Source organism: Hyperolius riggenbachi, chromosome 3 (assembly GCF_040937935.1).
Source record: "Hyperolius riggenbachi isolate aHypRig1 chromosome 3, aHypRig1.pri, whole genome shotgun sequence".
Lineage (NCBI taxonomy): Eukaryota > Metazoa > Chordata > Amphibia > Anura > Hyperoliidae > Hyperolius > Hyperolius riggenbachi.
In genome coordinates, this window is record NC_090648.1 from 68465055 (window position 1) to 68483048 (window position 17994).

At 44.3% G+C, this 17994-nt stretch overlaps 1 protein-coding gene across 4 annotated transcripts in view; it reads right to left on the reverse strand.

Moving 5' to 3' along the window:
- Positions 1 to 17994, reverse strand: part of DNM2 (dynamin 2) — a 237259-nt gene that overhangs the window by 19008 nt on the left and 200257 nt on the right. For 2 of the 4 annotated variants that reach the window (XM_068274340.1, XM_068274343.1), the window contains one exon: positions 9242 to 10320. The exons of 1 other annotated variant lie outside the window; for it this stretch is intronic. In XM_068274340.1, the coding sequence (XP_068130441.1) occupies positions 10251 to 10320 (70 nt within the window). In that variant the 3' untranslated portion in view covers positions 9242 to 10250. One more of the 4 variants, XM_068274342.1, reaches the window with a different exon arrangement.

Here is a 17994-nt window from a genome sequence, read left to right on the forward strand (position 1 = left end):
GGTAAAATGTAAAGATTTCATGATGCTCTGAAGCACGGTATGGAGGAGTCATGTACAGGTGAATGGCTGTGTGGGATAACAGGTGCTACAGGGGAAAGTTACATGAAGGGCACAGATCAAGCTGTTTGAAACTTAATGGGGGAGTGTTAAAAGGAATGGCAATGTGGGGGAGGTTGATTTTTTATTTTGGGGGGGGGGGGGGGAGAAGGGATCAGCATGTTGGGGAAGACACTATAGTATATGAAGTGTCTAAGTGCCTACTCCCACATTTGTAAATAATACAGCAATTCAGTATATAAAAAGAGCCCACCTCTTAGCACATTGTAACAAAACATATCCTGTGGTTATAAGAATGGGGATTCTTGGACAGTCCACAAGTCTACTATATAGCTTTTACTGCACAGTGCTAAAGAGGAAAAAAAGAGAAAAAACAACAAATAGAAAAATTCTGATAAATTCTATTTACCGGTAGGCCTTTTTCTCTTATGCACAGTGCAATAAAAGTTATACTTTATACATCTGACACGGTCAAATAAACCCCTTTTTTTTTTACTGTACATTTGCACTTAAAGGACAACTGAAGTGTAAAGGACATGGAGGCTGCCATTTTTATTTCCGTTTAAAGGTAAGATCCACTGAGTTGTTTAAAAAAAATAATAAAACTGCTAATCCACTTACCTGGGGCTTCCTCCAGCACGTGGCAGGCAGGACGTGCCCTCGATGCCGCTCCGGAGGCTCCCGGTCTTCTCCGGTGGCTCACCCGACCTGGCCAGGCTTTTGTGCGCTCCAACGTGCGTCTCACGCGGTCGCACTAACGTCAGCAGACATCCTACGGACTGTACTGCGCAGGCGCAGAACTACTGCGCCTGCGCAGTAAAGCCTGGAAGACGTCCGATGACGGCAGCGCGAGACGCACGTTGGAGCGCACAGAAGTCCGACCTGGAAAGGTCAGGTGAGCCGCCGGAGAGGCATTGAGGGCACGTCCTGCCTGCCACGTGCTGGAGGAAGCCCCAGGTAAGTGGATTAGTATTTTTATTTCTCTGCAAACCCTCCATTTAAACAATACCAGTTTCCCGGCAGACCTGCTGATCCATTTGGCTGCAGCAGTGTCTCAATAACACCAGATACAAGCATGCAGCTAATCTTGTCAGATCGGACAATAATGTCAAAAACACCTGATCTGCTGCATGCTTGTTTAGGGTCTATGGCTAAATGTATTAGAGGCAGAGGCTCAGCAAGATAGCCAGGCAACTGGTATTGCTTAACCACTTCACATCCAGACCTCGTTTCCCACTTACAGACCAGAGCAGTTTTGACAGTTTAGCTACAGTATGTCCCTATTTAATTAGAAATAACTTGATCTATTTGACTGCAGTAGTGTCTGAATCACGCCAGAAAAAAAGCATGCAGCTAATCGTCAGATCTGACAATATTGATAGAAGTATCTGATCTGCAGCATGCTTGTACAGGCTAAAATTATTAGAGGCAGAGGATCAGCAGGACTGCAGGCAGCTGGTATTTCTTTAAAGAAAATAAACATGGCAACCTCTCGCTTTAGTCATCCGTTAAGGGTATTGAATCTTGGACTTCTGAGGAACAATAAAATGCCACAGAACACTTATCAGAATGAAATGGGGGAAACAAGGAGGGATGACGTGGAGTGATGGCTGGGGTTACTGAAAGGTTGGTGTTTATCTGGAGTCTAGTCCTCTAGACACAGGAACAGTTTTTTTCCTCAAGCGGTAGCCATACTTCATGCTGAACCACGTTAGAGCTGCTAGGACTGAAAGTAATCAGCACAGAACTAAACATGAACAATTCTCACATTGCTTACTGCCACTATACTTATAATGTCCTTAACTTGTAATATTCACACTGTCTGTCCTTGTATTGTTTTTGTTAAGAAACTGCCAAGACAAATTCCTTGTAGGTGCAAACTTACTTGGCGAAAAATAAATTGATTCTGATTCTACCAGGACAAGTTATAGGGAACAGCAATACTGAGGGGATATGAATAACAGGACTGAGAGGCAGCAATAAACAGAGGCGCTAAATGGAAACCTAGAAAGACCAGGCTGGAATGGCAGGTGTCACAAAGAGGGATTCTAATATAGTATTATGAAGCATTAGGGAAGGATTACATGGAGTACTAGCTGGTTTAGAGATGGATTATAGAGCTTTATGAGGGAATACAGGGAGGGATTACGTGAAGTAATAGGATGAGGTATAAGAAAGTGTCATATACAATACAGTGTGGGAGGACTGTTCTAGAAACAGTGAGGTATGCACTGTAATATAAAGTAATGAGGAGAACAAACTCAGTGAGACAGACACCCAGAAAGTGAAATGACCAGCCACCAGAAGGAGAAAGTTCCCTTTATTTTAGTTTATTAATAAGGTACAGAACAGGGAGCTAATTGTACACAGTTTTTCTCGGTAGTAACAAGCCAGCTGCTCCTTAGCAATATACAAAGAATTGTCACACAGGCCACAGTGTAATGTCCGACCTGACACTGCTGGAAAAACCAAGCATGACTGGAACCACCACCACAGGAGACAGCCACTGCCGCCTAGCTACAGCTGGGTAAGTGTAAAGTTCCCTGCATTGTAACAGGTGGGGGCACTCGGGCTGATGTTCTCTCAGTATTAAAGTGTACCCGAGATGAACTAAAAAGAAAAATTCATACATACCTGGGGCTTCCTCCAGCCTGATGGCTCCTTCACTGCAGTTCTCTGTTGCCTCATTCCTCCATTTATGGCTCCCGGTAACTTCGGGAGTTGGGGCTTACTGCGCATACACAGCCCAGCCTCGCATGCACTCCCCTAACCAGGAGCGTTCTGCGCCTGCGCAGTACTACTGCCCATACGCAGAACGCTCCCAGCCGCGGAAGCGCGCGTGGCCGCACTGCACCGACTGGCCAAAGTTACCAGGAGGACAGCTGATAAACAGAGTAACACCAAGAGCCCCAATAGTGTAGTATGTATTGACAAAGGGGATAATGACAAAGAGTAATAGTTGTTATACTCACAAGCATGGGTCACCAATAGGCAACCACTGTAAAGGCAGGTGGTGAGATTATCCTGACCCCACTCAGGAATAAGAAGTCGCTCTCTGTAGATAGTAGAAAGGGTCGCAACCCTCCACCCAGGGTGGATACATTATATAGGAGAGAACAGAGGCGCCTAAAGAATAAAAGGGGTTTTAAAGGAGCTTAAAAGCCAAAAATTTGGTAATTAGAGGAGGCAGTGGTGGACTTACCTCCTCCAAGCAGACACAACATGACTGTACATTCAGTCTATTTATTAACGAACTCCAGATAAAACAAAGCAACGCGTTTCACGGGTCAGTGACCGCTTCCTCAGGCAATAGAAAAAGGAGTTACAGCATCTAGCAAAACAAACAACACTCGGCACCTCTGTGATGTGCTTTGTTTTATCTGGAGTTCGTTAATAGACTGAATGTACAGTCGTGTTGTGTCTGCTTGGAGGAGGTAAGTCCACCACTGCCTCCTCTAATTACCAAATTTTTGGCTTTTAAGCTCCTTTAAAACCCCTTTTATCCTTTTGGCACCTCTGTTCTCTCCTATATAAGGATAGCTGAGGATCCAGGAGGCGGAGGATAGCGGCGAGGGAGGTATGTATGAATTTTTCTTTTTAATGCATCTCGGGTGTACTTTAAAGGGACTCAGAGCAGTGCAGAAACTATGTAAAGATGGGTATCATTTTAAAGCTCCCTTTCTCCTCTTACCAATGATATTCAAACCACCCCCCTACGCCTTTTAGTTTTTGTTATTTTCGCGATCGAAATTGCCGCGATCGCGACTTCGATCGCAAAAATAGAGAAAACTAAAAGGCGTAGAGCGACGATTTAGGGGTCGCCAGAAGGTGGAGAAAAAGAGCTGTAAAATGATATCCATCTTTCCATAGTTACATTGTATTACACAGGGCGACTTTTTCTGCTGAATGGAGCTGCTGACTTTGAGAAAAAGTCACCCTGTGAAATACAATATAAATATGCAAAGATTGATATCATTTTAAAGCTCTCTTTCTCCTCTTTCTGACGACCCCTAAATCGTCGCCCTACGCCTTTTAGTTTTCTCTATTTTCGCGTTCGAAGTCGCGGCCGCGGCAATTTCGATCGCGAAAATAGCGAAAACTAAAAGGCGTAGGGCGGTGGTTTATGTATCATTGGAAAGAAGAGAAAGAGAGCTTTAAAATGATATGCATCTTTCCATAGTTTCTGCACTGCTCGGAGTCCCTTTAAGTGCTCTCATCTTGTCATGAATTCTCTTCCAGGACCGACCGCACCATTCTGGGGGAGGGAATATATAAAGTATAACTTTAAAAAAAACAAACCTGGAGCAAAGGAAGGTATAGTCTGCTAGAATGTGCAAATTAAGTTCCGTCTCCTAGAGTACAATAACTTAGCTCCTTCGGTGAAAGGATATCTATCACGAAATATTGCAAGTTTGAAAATACAAAGAAATGTACATTCCTCCAAGAGTGAAACGCACTATTGGATGGCTATGGTGCCATTGAAACGCACTTGCTTTCAATGGAGAAAATTTTTTGCAAAAACGCATAATGTGCATGGAGTCTTAAAAACGGAACTACGATATTGTATAGTGTGCACAAGGAGAGCTTAAAAATTCATGAGAAATTTGGGTAAAATATTCATCAGCGTTTCCCTGCATTGAAAAATTCAGCTGTCGGGGTGGTCACGCAGCTTGAACAGAGCTTATTCATTACACTCAGTACCTGGGATGGAAGCCCAACTGACCTATGGCCACACTTCTCTGTTTACTCCTTTGATTTGACACAGTACATGTACAGAGTTAGGAGTTGCGTTATTTTTCTCCCCAATTTTATGCAACTGATAGGTTTCAAATCCAGATTTGATAGAAAGTTTAAAGGAAACCTGTAATGTGCCGCCCTCCCCCCCCCCACCAAAAAAGTTTCATTTACCTGGTGCTTCTGCCAAGCCCCCTGTGCCCGTGCAGACTCTGAACGCTCCCCCGATTCCCCGCTGCAGCTCAGTTTCGTTACCACAGATCACGTCCACTCTGCAGCCCTGGCTGCAGACGCGTCCTCATTTGCGATCACCTCGCCAGGAACGGTCGGGGTCCACGCAGGAGCAGTGGCTGTCGACTTGTAAGTTGGCGGTAACGAAACTGTGACACAGCGGGTGACAGGACGATTGTCAAGAGACGGTGTGGGCACAAGGAGCTGGCAGGACCTCCAGGTAAGTGAACATTTTTTTGAAGCATGTTACAGGTTTCCTTTAAAGCTTACTTTTGAATACTTGGAATATATATTTTAAAGTAGTGAAGTTATAATTAAAAAAAAACCCAAACCCTCTATACTGTGATGGCATACAACAGGGCAGGGCTGTCCAAATGGGGCCAGCAGGCCACATCCGACCATTGTGAGCTCTTGCTGTAGCCCATTTGTTTGCTGTGTCACTCCTCTCAGTACTTCTGCCATGACCACCTCTTTCTCTCTGCTTGGCTCCGCCCCCAAAGACAGGACACTGCTGCTCCGACTCCTCAAAACCAAAAATCCCAGGAACCTGGCCCACTGTGTCCAGTAAGTTAGCCAGCACTGCGGTAAAGTATGCCATTGTTTTTATTGAAGAACAGCTCTGTTGACTTTAGCAGCTAATAATCCTCAGCCTTAGAGCCTGTTCAAAATGTATGCATACTGCCCCCACAAGATCACTGTCCAATCCACTTCCCAATGGATGGCAGCCACATTAGGCAATGCTGACATTTTATCCAGTGCCATGCAGTTGAAATGTTTCTTAGCTTTGAGCTGGGAATATCCGATTCCTCTACTGTAGATACAAAATCTGATGTTATGATCAAGCTATCCTTACAGGTAGACGGATTGGAGGACTTGTAGACAGAATATTCAATACACTTCTCCTTTGCTCTTAGATTAGATAGCCATTTTAAGATCCGTGCTTTTGTCAAAAGAAGACCTGAACTGTTGCACAGGACAGATAGAAAACAGAGAAATGCACTCTGTATGTATTTAGAGGGTTTGGCCTGTCTAATTCCCCCTCACCTCACTTGTGACTAATGACAAGTGTAATTTGATCTCTCAGCTGCGTCAATGCCTCGACAGAGCAACTAATTTGTAAACACAGGAAGTTAACCCCCATGTCTGCATCCATGAAGGATTTATTGCAGGATTTGTATCAGCTGTAACAAATAAATGTGTTTCTTTAAAAAGGTAATAATGCGGTTTATCATTTAGAGCAGACAGGAAGTTCTGAGTTCAGGTCCGCTTTATTGAGAGGTTTTGCCAGGGCCTTGAATTTTTTTTTTATCTCGCCGATTCGATCAGAGCATTCAAATTAGCAGAATATAGACAGGAGAATGAGTGTATGGCCTGCTTAAACACTTGTGTAACTATAAAAACAGGAGGGGATGTTTCAGGCATGTACAGGAGATTATCTGCCAATCTGAAATGAATTGCAACTGTGACTGTATTTCTAAAAGCAAACCTCATCCACCACCTCTGTGGAATAAGGAAGCATTTAAAAACTCATCTGCCTTCTTTGCAGCCCATCTTAAGACCTACAGTCTCTTAGGTAAAAAGTAAGCTGTGCATAGCACACTAGCTAGCATGGCTTTCACAGTATACTTAAGGCAAGGAATGCCATGCTCTGCTACATCCGGTTAGTACTAGAGGTGTCAGATTCCCATAATGAAGCCAAATGCGTGTGGTCCGGAATTTGTCATGGAGAGAATCCGAAGACATAACAACAAAAGTTGTTTAGGTGATACCTTTTGCAAGCTTTCGAAACTAAGTTTCTTCTTCAGGCATGTTTCAGAGCTGGATCAGAACCATACCTAAACAACTTTTGTTGTTATGTCTTCAGATTCCCATAAGGCACCAGCATGTGGTGTGCATCTCAGAGCAATGTGAAATTTCCAGTCTTTGAGGCCTACAGTTGCTGAGAGCTGTGTTTACAAACGTCTGCTACTGCTCCTGATGACCACTAGAGCCCGCTGTAGTGACATTGGATGCGGGCTGCTTAGTGAGAACAGCAGGGAGCTTGCTTGCTAACCACACTTCTAGAAATTGAATTATAATAAATAGCTAAAAATAATATGCTCAAGCTCTGCCCTCTCCCTTCCAATCATTAAACAAATCATTCCTTCAACCCCCAATCCAGGTGCCGTCTGCGGATAATAGAATGGGGAGGGACACAGCTCTAAGGGCTCGTTTCCACAGGCAGCTGAACTGTGTGCTCAGCAAGCAGTTACCAGGCAGCAGTGAGCAGTAACCAGGCAGCAGCAAGCAGTTGTGAGTTTGAGAGGCTATCAACTGCTCGTGGAAAAGGGGCCTAAAGTCAAGGCCTCTATTCAGTGACCAATACGTGGGACAGACTCCCAAGTCTAACGTGAGAAGATCTTTTCTTAGCTAACAGAGCACCATAATGTCAGGCTGGTTCTAGAGCTTATTACATGAAAAAGTCCTTGTAGCCACTTTGTGATCTTCAAGCTCTCAGTCCAGGTACACATGATCTCCATGTGTACCGTGGGAGTTCTACAGCAGAGCTTGTTTTTGTCTCTTTAAAAATCCTTATCAACTAATGTTTAATTATTGTAAAGTATGGTACCTGTTCAGGAAGCCAAGCACTGGTAACTTCCTGCCCCAAAGACCATCACTGCAATAGTCTGCAATCTGTGCAGAGTGTTCAATCTACGTCTAGCCACCATCAGTTTATACTGCAGAATAATGCAATTCAAAGAACCTCCCCCCCCCCCCCCCCATAAATTGGTACTAACTCTACCAAGACTGTTACCAGTATCACCAGAAATACCTAAACTGCAGTATAGAAAAGCAACCACAAGATGTCACTGCAAAAAGTAAAGTGCTGCAATGATCTTTATGGTATCTCAATTTTCCTGTGTTCACTCTGTGTTCCACTGTTCTAAACAGAGCCATGGAGTTGGTACCAAAATCATCCGACTTCTTAGTTTATGAAACCACTAACTCAGACTCCGGGTACTCAAAATTGCTCCAACTCAGACTCCTCGACTCCAACTCCTTAATACTTACCAGAGCTGTGGATTTGGTACAAAAATCATCCGACTGACTCTTCGGTTTATGAAACTACCGATTCCAACTCCAGGTACCCATAATTGCTCCGACTCCTTGACGCCACAGCCCTGGCTCTAAGTAAGCTGCATTTCCTGATGGAGGTGTCTGATTTATCTCTGCATGTTTTTCTTCAGTAAAGAGTTCTAACTTGTTATACACGGTGCCTATCTGCTTGTAACCACCACTCTGCTCCATCAAAGACGTGTATGCTAGAGAATTTTATGTGAATGATAATGTGGCCGGTTACCTACCTGGGACTTCTTCCAGCCCCCTGAAGTCCATCTGGTCCCTCACGGTCATTCTGGGCAGCTCTATTCATCGGTTGTCCCCCTATGAACACTGCATGCGCGGCCCCCTTCACAAACTTGCGCAGTAAGTAAAAATAGCTACTGAGCATGCAGATTGCTCCCAGCCACGAGAGCTGGATCAAGAAGGGCAGCTTTTGAAGGGGACAGCAGCTGAACAGAGCAGGGGGAATGACAGAGGGACCAGAATGACTACAGAGGGCTAGAAAAAGCCTCAAGTAAGTGACTGGCCACATTACAAATCAATTACCAATCCCTTTAAGACTAATTTGTAGCTGTATCCCTTGTCCAGTAATCGGTTGGAGCATCTCAGTTGACACTAAGGATCTTGTTTTTCAATTTCTGGACCACAGGTGGAGGGCACAGGCAAAGCTCTAGAAGCTGGACTCTTTTTTTCAGTGTAGGCCCCATATTATGATGTTCCTTGAGAACACAGGAAAGGATCTGGATATTATCATAGATGAATGTAGACAACGTGTGGTGCCGAAACAAGAAACAGCAGTTTTAGATTACAGACACTGAAAAATCTGACAGATTAAAGCACAAAAAAAAAAAAATCAGTTCTGGTTGAAGCTGGCCTTTAATCTGTATACTCCAACACTTAAAAACCGTCCTGACCCAAGTACAGTTTCTGCTGTTTGCCTTCACACTTCCTGTTACAGCTGTGTTCAGTCTGTCATGACTATTACAACAACATAGTTTGGTTGTTCCAAATCATGTTTGGTTTTCTCCATTCGCACTACCCACAATCCTCTGCCCCAACCCGTAAGCATAAAAAGGCACTGATTAAGGTGAATCAAAATGAATTCTGTAGGAAAAAAAATCATACAGGATATAGGTTTTATAGACTGTTAAATACATATGAAAACAAATGCAAATTTTATCTCAAAGTTCAAAAAAACTGTACATAAATTTCATCAGGATAGAAATCAAAGTCACTTCTACGTATGGAAATTGCAGAAATGGCTTAAATACTCTACTGGTTAAATAAAGGGGGGCCAGAAATCCAGCACAAGCTGGACAGTGTATATTACACATGCTTGATGTAACGCTAAGTTTCTCCTCTGTGAAAACTTACATATTTTTTTCCACTCAACATTGAATTAAACCCTGTATTTCATCTCGACATCTGCTAGAATCAGACCAAAAGCTACTGTGATAGAAATAGACTTTGGCACTCAGTAAATCCATTCCAGAAAGGTATTGGCATTTCCACTCATACTTGTGTGGAAAGGAAGGATGCCATTTTGGGGTACATGGGCTCCTTCGCTCAGAAGCCATTTTACTTTCTGAGGGAGGACATGTGGCCAAACTCAGTGAAATATGGGTAGCTGGGCTCAAACCAAGTTCATAGCTCTTCAGTGTTTTTATAGGAAAGTGGCAGCCATTTTGTGTCCAAAGGGATGGCCATTTTGTGCCATAAATGGCGAGAATGTTGTTTCTTGGTTCAGTGTGCAGTGTAGCAGACATTCTAGGAGACTGAGGGAAGACGGAGGCCATTTTAGTAGACAGGAAAACTGCCAGCGTAAAGCTTGACAGAATCAAAATGGAGTCTCCTTTCCCTCATGCTAGGTTCCAGTTCAGAAAACATACTCATGAGTCAGGCAAACATGCACCAACACTTAGCGAGAGGTTTGTCAACCTAATGGATTTCATGAGATGAAGAAAGTCTATTTCTATTGGACTGATGAACAACAACAACACTGACAGATTACACAGCTGGGCAAGACACGGCGTCTTTGATAACGGAGACTGACACCCAGCGTATAATCCTCCTTTCCCGACAGAGCCTTAATTTCTCGCTAGTGCCCCAGGGGCCCCTCCAGATGCTTAGTCTAGTAAGGAGGGTTCCGCAGGTCGAATTATGGTGGGTCGGTTTGGGGCCGCGGGTGGTCTTCGGCTGCAAAAAGGAAGAAAGGGCAAGAGATACAGCGATTTTAAGTAAGGCATGTAAACAGTGGTCATCATATATGCCATATAAGCCTCCCAAAGGCAGTGTGGTTACTGAAAATCATAAGTCAGGTTATTCATCATGCTCATTCCAGTTAGCATTTTCGCATTAGAGGTCAGTACAGTTACTTATGGTGTTAACTGTTATCGAATTATCATGTTGCTATAGATAACACTAGCAATAGTACACCCAGTCTCTGTTTGATAAAAGACGTAGAATAGCTAAAGCGCACGTGAACTCTTGCACAGACCACAATAAAAACTAGTCTTCATTTCCCATCTAGTTGCTAAAGAAATCCACCTCTCTCTGTTTATTTAGGAGGTTCAACAGGTATAACTAGTTCTGAATCCCAGTCAGATTGGTCTGCACACAGTTGGTGTGGGTTTCCTCCCACAAGTCTGTGGCATTGCAATGCATACAGTAAGGTGTACAGTACAATACTTCACTGCCACTACAATTGCGCATGTTACCCTGTAAACACACTGCACGCAGCACGTTATCCTGATGGAACCCGCCGCATAGCAATCAATGTGATCGCCCAATAGGAATATAATGTCCTGTGTGCCACACTGCAATAGAAATGGTGTGAAAGGAGCCAAAAACATAACAAAAAAATCTCAACTGCAGGAACATTAGACTGAGTCCCACTAGGGGACAGCCAGTGATGTGACTTGAAAAATATTTGTTAAAAAAAAATTGACCATGCGTTTTACGGGTCATGGCCCACATCCTCAAGTAAATACAAAAAATGCCTTAGCAGCATAAAGGGGTATAAAATAGAGGTGCCTACACTCAGGGGAGGACTGGCCAGGGGGGAAGGGGGGGAAGGGGGGGAAGGGGGGCTATTCCCCCCCCCCCCCCCCCAGGCTGCCTCTCAATGATTTAGGGCTCGTACAGTTCCTGGTACATGTTTTTGTATAAGGCAATGTGAACCACTAGGCTGGCCGAGGGAAATCAATGCCTAATTACAGAGTAGAGGGTGGGCAAGTTGGTTAATATATACAGCAAGATGCAGAGCAGAGGCTTGCCTGCAGGGTCCGTGGGAAATTATCTGTCTGATTTCGGGTGGAAATTGGTTGAAAGTATCGATCTGAGATGCTGGGAAATCTCGGGTTGATGTGGTCAATCCAGTGTGATAATCACAAACAATGAATGCGACGGAAACCCTGGCCGTTGGAACTCAAAATGTTTTATCTGCCCCCCCCGCCCCCCCCACCGCTAGTGCATTATACTTTATCTGTCACGCTGTCCCTCATGTGTCCTTGCTGTATTTCCCATGTGACTTTTGGCATATAGCACATGTGTGTGATGTAATTTGGGCCCGGGCTGCTGTGAAAATGGGCCTCTAGTTTGTGTTTTCCCTCCAGGCCAAAAGGTCCCAGTCCTCCCCTGCCTACACTCTACTCCTTATGCTGCCAAGGTATTTAGTATTGACATGAGGAAGCGGGCCATAACCCGTGAAAAGCGTGGTCAATTTTATTTACAAATATTTTTCCAGTTTACCTGGTGTCTATCTTCTGGAGAGGTAAGCGATTACCTTTGGTTTACATGTTATGTTTTAAAGTTTTAACACTAATATTTTGGGTGCCTCCAACCCACTATCAGACCTCCATACAATTTTAGTTTTCTGGAAAGTGAATCGAACTGCAGGAGAGCGACCGTCCAGTTTCCGGCAGGACCTGGAGCACCAAGCGGTGACAGCGAATTCCCTGCAGGCTTATACGGTGGTTGCAACATACGGTGGTGAACTGCAACACACCTTTGTGAGTATACAATCTTCTATGCTTTTGTCCCCTTATACCTAACGATACTGCAATAGTGGTCTCCTGTACTCTCTCTACTTCTCATTTAGGTGCTCTTGGTGCCTACAATAATCACCAAACCCCTACTACAGTGATGTTACTTGTTCAGTATACTATTTAAAGTGCTGGAAATCATGTCTTACGTGTAGTCGTAATAATCAGTCTAATCCTCCAGCAGGGCAGGGGTTGGGCAAGAAACAAAAAAAAAAAAAAAACCCCAGATGACTGCAACTTAGTAAACATTTTGAGTTTTGGGGGGTGGGTTTAAAAAAAATGAAGAAAAAAAAAAGAAAAAAAGAAAAAAGTAGGCTACCTGATCTGCGAGGCTGAACGGATCAGGTAGCTGCAAAAACCGTTGCTCCCGTGGGCCGTAATGGCCCACTTTCACTTTTGTGGGTCCCGACGCTGCACTGAGAGACTGTCTCTCATAGCGTGCAGGGAGGTGGCAGGAGGCATGGCCAGAGAGTGGGCTGCCCAATGGCAGTTCAGGAAACCCTGCAGGAATGCCCCTGGTGGGCGTTTTGAACAGGGAATTTCTCTCCCCTGTGTTTACCTCCAAGTTAGTGACAAATAATGACAGAGATCAGCGGTGCGGGGACACAGAGGCGTGTCATTAGGCAGAGAACATGCCTCTGTGTTCCATCTGCCCCACGAACATCCACCTAGGGTTCTCTTTAAAAATGTAGAAAGAGATGCTCATCTAGTGCCAAATTCAATAAAAGTTTTGCGGTCCCCTTAGCAATTGACATAGAAGTAAAAATTTCAATGCATATGAATCAACAGGATAGGTCATGATATGGAATCACCAAATTGAATTAATTTAGTAGATTTGTGTAAGTGTAACATATTAGATGGATAGGTGCAGATTATTTCAGTTGCTGTACTCACTGTTTAAAGCGGAACTGTAGATTCAAATTAAACACATTGTTGCACTTTCCTGGGCTTCCCCAAGCCCCCAGCAGCAGTCCTGTCCCGCGCTGCTCCGACGAGCCTCCGTTCTCCCGCCGCCAGCTACTTTCGGTTTCGTTGCCGGGCCACTGCTCGGCTCTGGCCATGCGTATCCTTTCTTCGCGTTCCCCGCTATTGCAGAGGGGAACATGAAGAAAGGATACGCTTGTCAGGGCTGCGCTGGCCCCGACTTACAAGTCGAGGTACGGGACGGAGCGGCGGCGGGGGAACGGAGACTCGTGGAGACTCGGCGCGGGACAGGACAGCTGCTGGGGGCTTGCAGAAGCCCCATGTAAGTGAAACAATGTGTATAATTTGAATCTACAGTTCCGCTTTAAAGGGATACTGTGGGGGGGGGGGGGGGTCGGGGGAAAATGAGTTGAACTTACCCATAGCTTCTAATGGTCCCCCGCAGACATCCTGTGCCCACGCAACTACTCATCGATGCTCCGGCCCCACCTCTGGGTCACTTCTGGAATTTCAGACTTTAAAGTCTAAAAACCACTGCGTCTGCGTTGCCGTGTCCTCGCTCCCGCTAATGTCACCAGGAGCATACTGCGCAGGTACACACCATACTGGGCCTGTGCAGTATGCTCCTGGTGACATCAGCGGGAGCGAGGACACGGCAACGCAGGCGCGGTTGTTTTCAGAATTTAAAGTCTGAAATTCCAGAAGTGAACCGGAGGTGGGGCCGGAGCATTGGTGAGTGGCTGCGCGGGCACAGGATGTCTGTGGGGAACCATTAGAAGCCTTAGGTAAGTTTAACTCATTTTCCCCCGACCCCCCTACAGTATCCCTTTAAGTGCATCAGCCAATCAATGACGTGCGATTATCAGAACAAAAATAGGTTGTTTTTTTACAAATGCGCTAGAATAAGTGCCGATTCATTTGGGGTAAGGGGGAAGGAACTGAACGTCATCTGGTGAGGGCCGCAAGGCTAAAGGTGTGGAGCTACACTAGCCTTTATTGATCCCTGTGGTCACACTGTCCAAATGCGGGGTGATCTAAAGGCAGAAATCACTGCTATCTGTTGGTGTAATGCCCGAGCGGGGAAGCAGGAAATTTGGGCGCATGAGGCAGGTGGACAAAAAGGGCGCCGCCATTCACTCCCATAATAAATATCGTTTAATCGGCGCCCAACAGGAAAAAAGGGCGCAGGAGAAAAATAACGTTTTAAAAGCGGCGCCGGGAGACTTTTAATGTTTTATAACTGTTTCTCATGTTTACACATTATTTAATGATTTATAATTTTTAAAACATTATTTTTAAACGAAAAACAGTACAATATTTTTTAAAACATTACTTTTAAACGAAAAACCGTACAATTTTTAAAAAATTTTTTTTTACATTTTTAAACGAAAAACCGCACCATATTTTTTTAAAACGTTATTAATGCTTATCACAGGGGGGTCTTAGGTTTAGGCACCACCAGGGGGGTCTTAGGTTTAGGCACCACCAGGGGGGGTCTTAGGTTTAGGCACCACCAGGGGGGGTCTTAGGTTTAGGCACCACCAGGGGGGGTCTTAGGTTTAGGCACCACCAGGGGGGGTCTTAGGTTTAGGCACCACCAGGGGGGGTCTTAGGTTTAGGCACCACCAGGGGGGGTCTTAGGGTTAGGCACCACCAGGGGGGTCTTAGGTTTAGGCACCAACAGGGGGGTCTTAGGGTTAGGCACCACCAGGGGGGGTCTTAGGGTTAGGCACCACCAGGGGGGTCTTAGGTTTAGGCACCAACAGGGGGGTCTTAGGTTTAGGCACCAACAGGGGGGTCTTAGGGTTAGGCACCACCAGGGGGGTCTTAGGGTTAGGCACCAACAGGGGGGTCTAGGGGTTAGGGATAGGTACAGGGAGGGTTCTGTGTGAGAGTAGGGTTAGGTATAGCTTTAGTAAAATTCTTATTAATGTTTTATAAAACGTTATTATAAATTTCAATTTTTAAACAGGGAAGATTAACATTTTTAAAATTGCCGATTTTATACACATTATTTAATGATTTATAACTTTATAAAACATTATTTTTAAACGAAATATAACACAAATTTTTTTTAAACGTTATTCATGATTATCTTTTAAAACCCTGCGCCCGTTTTTCCCGGCGCCCTTTTTTAACGTACGCCCGAGCGGGCCCTGTGAGTACGAGTATGTGCTAACTGGATGCATAACGACCAAAGGGACGCAGTTCTCGGGGGTTCTGAGGTCCCTGGAAGTTATAACATCTGTGTGCTGGACTCTACATGCTGCGCTTTTTTATCATGACCCTATTGCTTGGCAGCCTAAGGAACTCTGCTTTATTAACACGCTATGGCTGCTCTGCTTGCTCAGCTACTAATCTGAACTGAACTTTTTTGTCAAAGCCGTGTAGGAAATTACAATCAGTGAATCGACGGCTGTTGATGTTTTGGTCTCAAGCAGTACATTTATCATAGGCTTTTTCTAGCTATCAAGCAGCTTCCATTATTGCGGATTGCAAAGTGATTAACAGCCGGCTGAGTCCCTGTATTCACAAGTGGGCACACTTATTTGGTTACCCTGGGCATGAGTGATCGCTGCAGATGTGGCATGTGTGTGAGGGAAGACCCCTTTACATTGAGATCGTTCCACGTGTTTTTAACGGTTTTTAACAGTCTGTAGGTATGGTTGTAGTCCTTGGAGGTTATCCACAATAAACTTTTTGATGTTTTTGGACAAAATGAGGCTTAAATTAACTTTTTTGTGCTACATTAAGTTTACATGTGTACATGAAGTTTATAACTTAAAGTGGATCCGAGATGAAAAGCTAACTATAACAAGTAACTTGTCTATATATCTTATCTAAAGTTTAGATAGTTTACACAGCAAATCTAGCTGCAAAAAGCTTTAATAGAATATGATTATTTCTTCCTGTGATACCACGACAGCAGCCATGTTTGTAAACATTACACAGAGGCAGGCTTATCTGCATCTTGAGCAAAAAAAACGAATCCCCCCTCCTCCCTCTGAAATCTCTGGCTAGTAATACCTCCCCCTCCTCCTGCCCAGACTGAGCTCCCATGAGCCCTTGCTACTGTCTTGGCTTTCTGAAAACCTGTGGGCGTGGCTTGTTTAGTTTATAGGGAATTAGATTATAAAAACAAAAAAAGTATTTGGCTTGAGGAATTCCCTATAAACAATAGGAAAGGAACACAATTCTGCAATGAGTAAAAGTTCATCTCGGATCCACTTTAAGTTGCAGGCCCAGTTAATATTGCGAGTGTGCAACTGAGGCATAGGAAATTCCTGCCTGGCACACAAACGCCACCCTGTATAATTATCTGAGGATTAAAAATAGGTTTTAGTTGAGAGGACCCAGCAGGAAACTTCATAGGGAACAGTTCTCCAATCACAGCACCCTCTCCAGCACAAAGCGTTGTGATTGGCCAAATAGTGTGGGCGTAGTTTAGTACAACCAGAGGGAGCTGCTTCCCTTTCAAGGTGTCTGAATGAAATTTCAGGATCATGGCAGGTGCCATAATGTGGTGCATTTTGGGAGCATTCTAGTTTGGCAACCTTTAGTTACATAACCACCATCAACTGGACACTTTTTATTCTAGCAAATGTTTCGCTGCTCCTACAGAGTGACTTCTTCTGCGCTCAGCCACATAACTGGAGGTGTTGCTGTGTAGGAGAGATGAAACACTACAACAGAAAAGGGCATCTCTGATTGAAGCTGCATTATTTTTGTTTGGATTCAAGTTGTAAATAAACTACCGTATTACGATTCTGTAAAATATATCTAACACTTAGCAACATTATACAACTGAATTATGTTTTTAATTATCTAGCAATAGCGACACGCATAACATAAGGGATAGGGGTCAGTTTCACCTCCATCCCTCTTGGTATAATCCACCTTCCTTATCAACAGAGCTGAGGCAGAGGCGAGAGAGGCTCCAGCCTCAGGGCGCAGTATAGGAGGGGCACACAACTCACTCAGCTATCATTCCCCTATTGTGTTTGTAGCAGAGAGAAATAAGAAAAGGGGATACATAGACTGCAAACCAGATAACTAGAGATGAAGGTGTTGGGGGCTCTGGGGCGCCTCTTAGTATAATAGCAATCAGTGAGGAACTGCTGGGGTGGGAAGGATGGAGCAGCAAACTTATGCGTCTCAGCCTTGGGTGCTGGAGGACTTTGTCCCGGCTCTGCTTACCAATCACTAGCAGCAAAATGGTGTTAATAAGGTGACCAACGTTCATTGTGTCATTGGTCAACTTAGTAAACTGGACTGAAGCACAAGGTTTGCTGTCTGTGAACTGGTTATACACACGGTAACCTGCTCAGGATTATAGTGGCCAAAGCTGATCACGCATGTCCATAAAATATTCAGGAAAAATAGACTAATATGCACACCAAGTGGTACCTCTACCATGGTCAGAACCACTACAACAGTAGCAGGCAGCAGTGCAGGGGGCATTGCCGAGCTAGCCAGAACCAGCTTAGCTGTGTTTTTGTTTCATTTTTATTTTAGAGTTTTGATGTGATTTATAAAACATAGTTCAGACAAAGTGATTCAGCAACAAATAAAGTGTAACAAAAATTGCAGTTTTAAAGTGGACCTGAACTCTTGCACAGGACAGAAGGAAAACAGCGAGTAATGCACTCTGTATGTATTTAGAGGGTTTAGGCTGTCCAATTCCCCCTCATCTGTGCCTAATCACAAATTGTAATCTGATCTTTCCGTGTCACATGTCGGCAGATGAGCTCATTTGAAAGCAGACTTAACAGTATGTCTGCTTCCATGAATCAGGAAGTATAAACAGTGCAGATTTATTTTAGGATTTGTATCGGCTGTAACAGAGAAATGTTTTTGTTTAAATGTTATTATGCTGTTGAGTATCTTTTAGAGCAGAGGACGT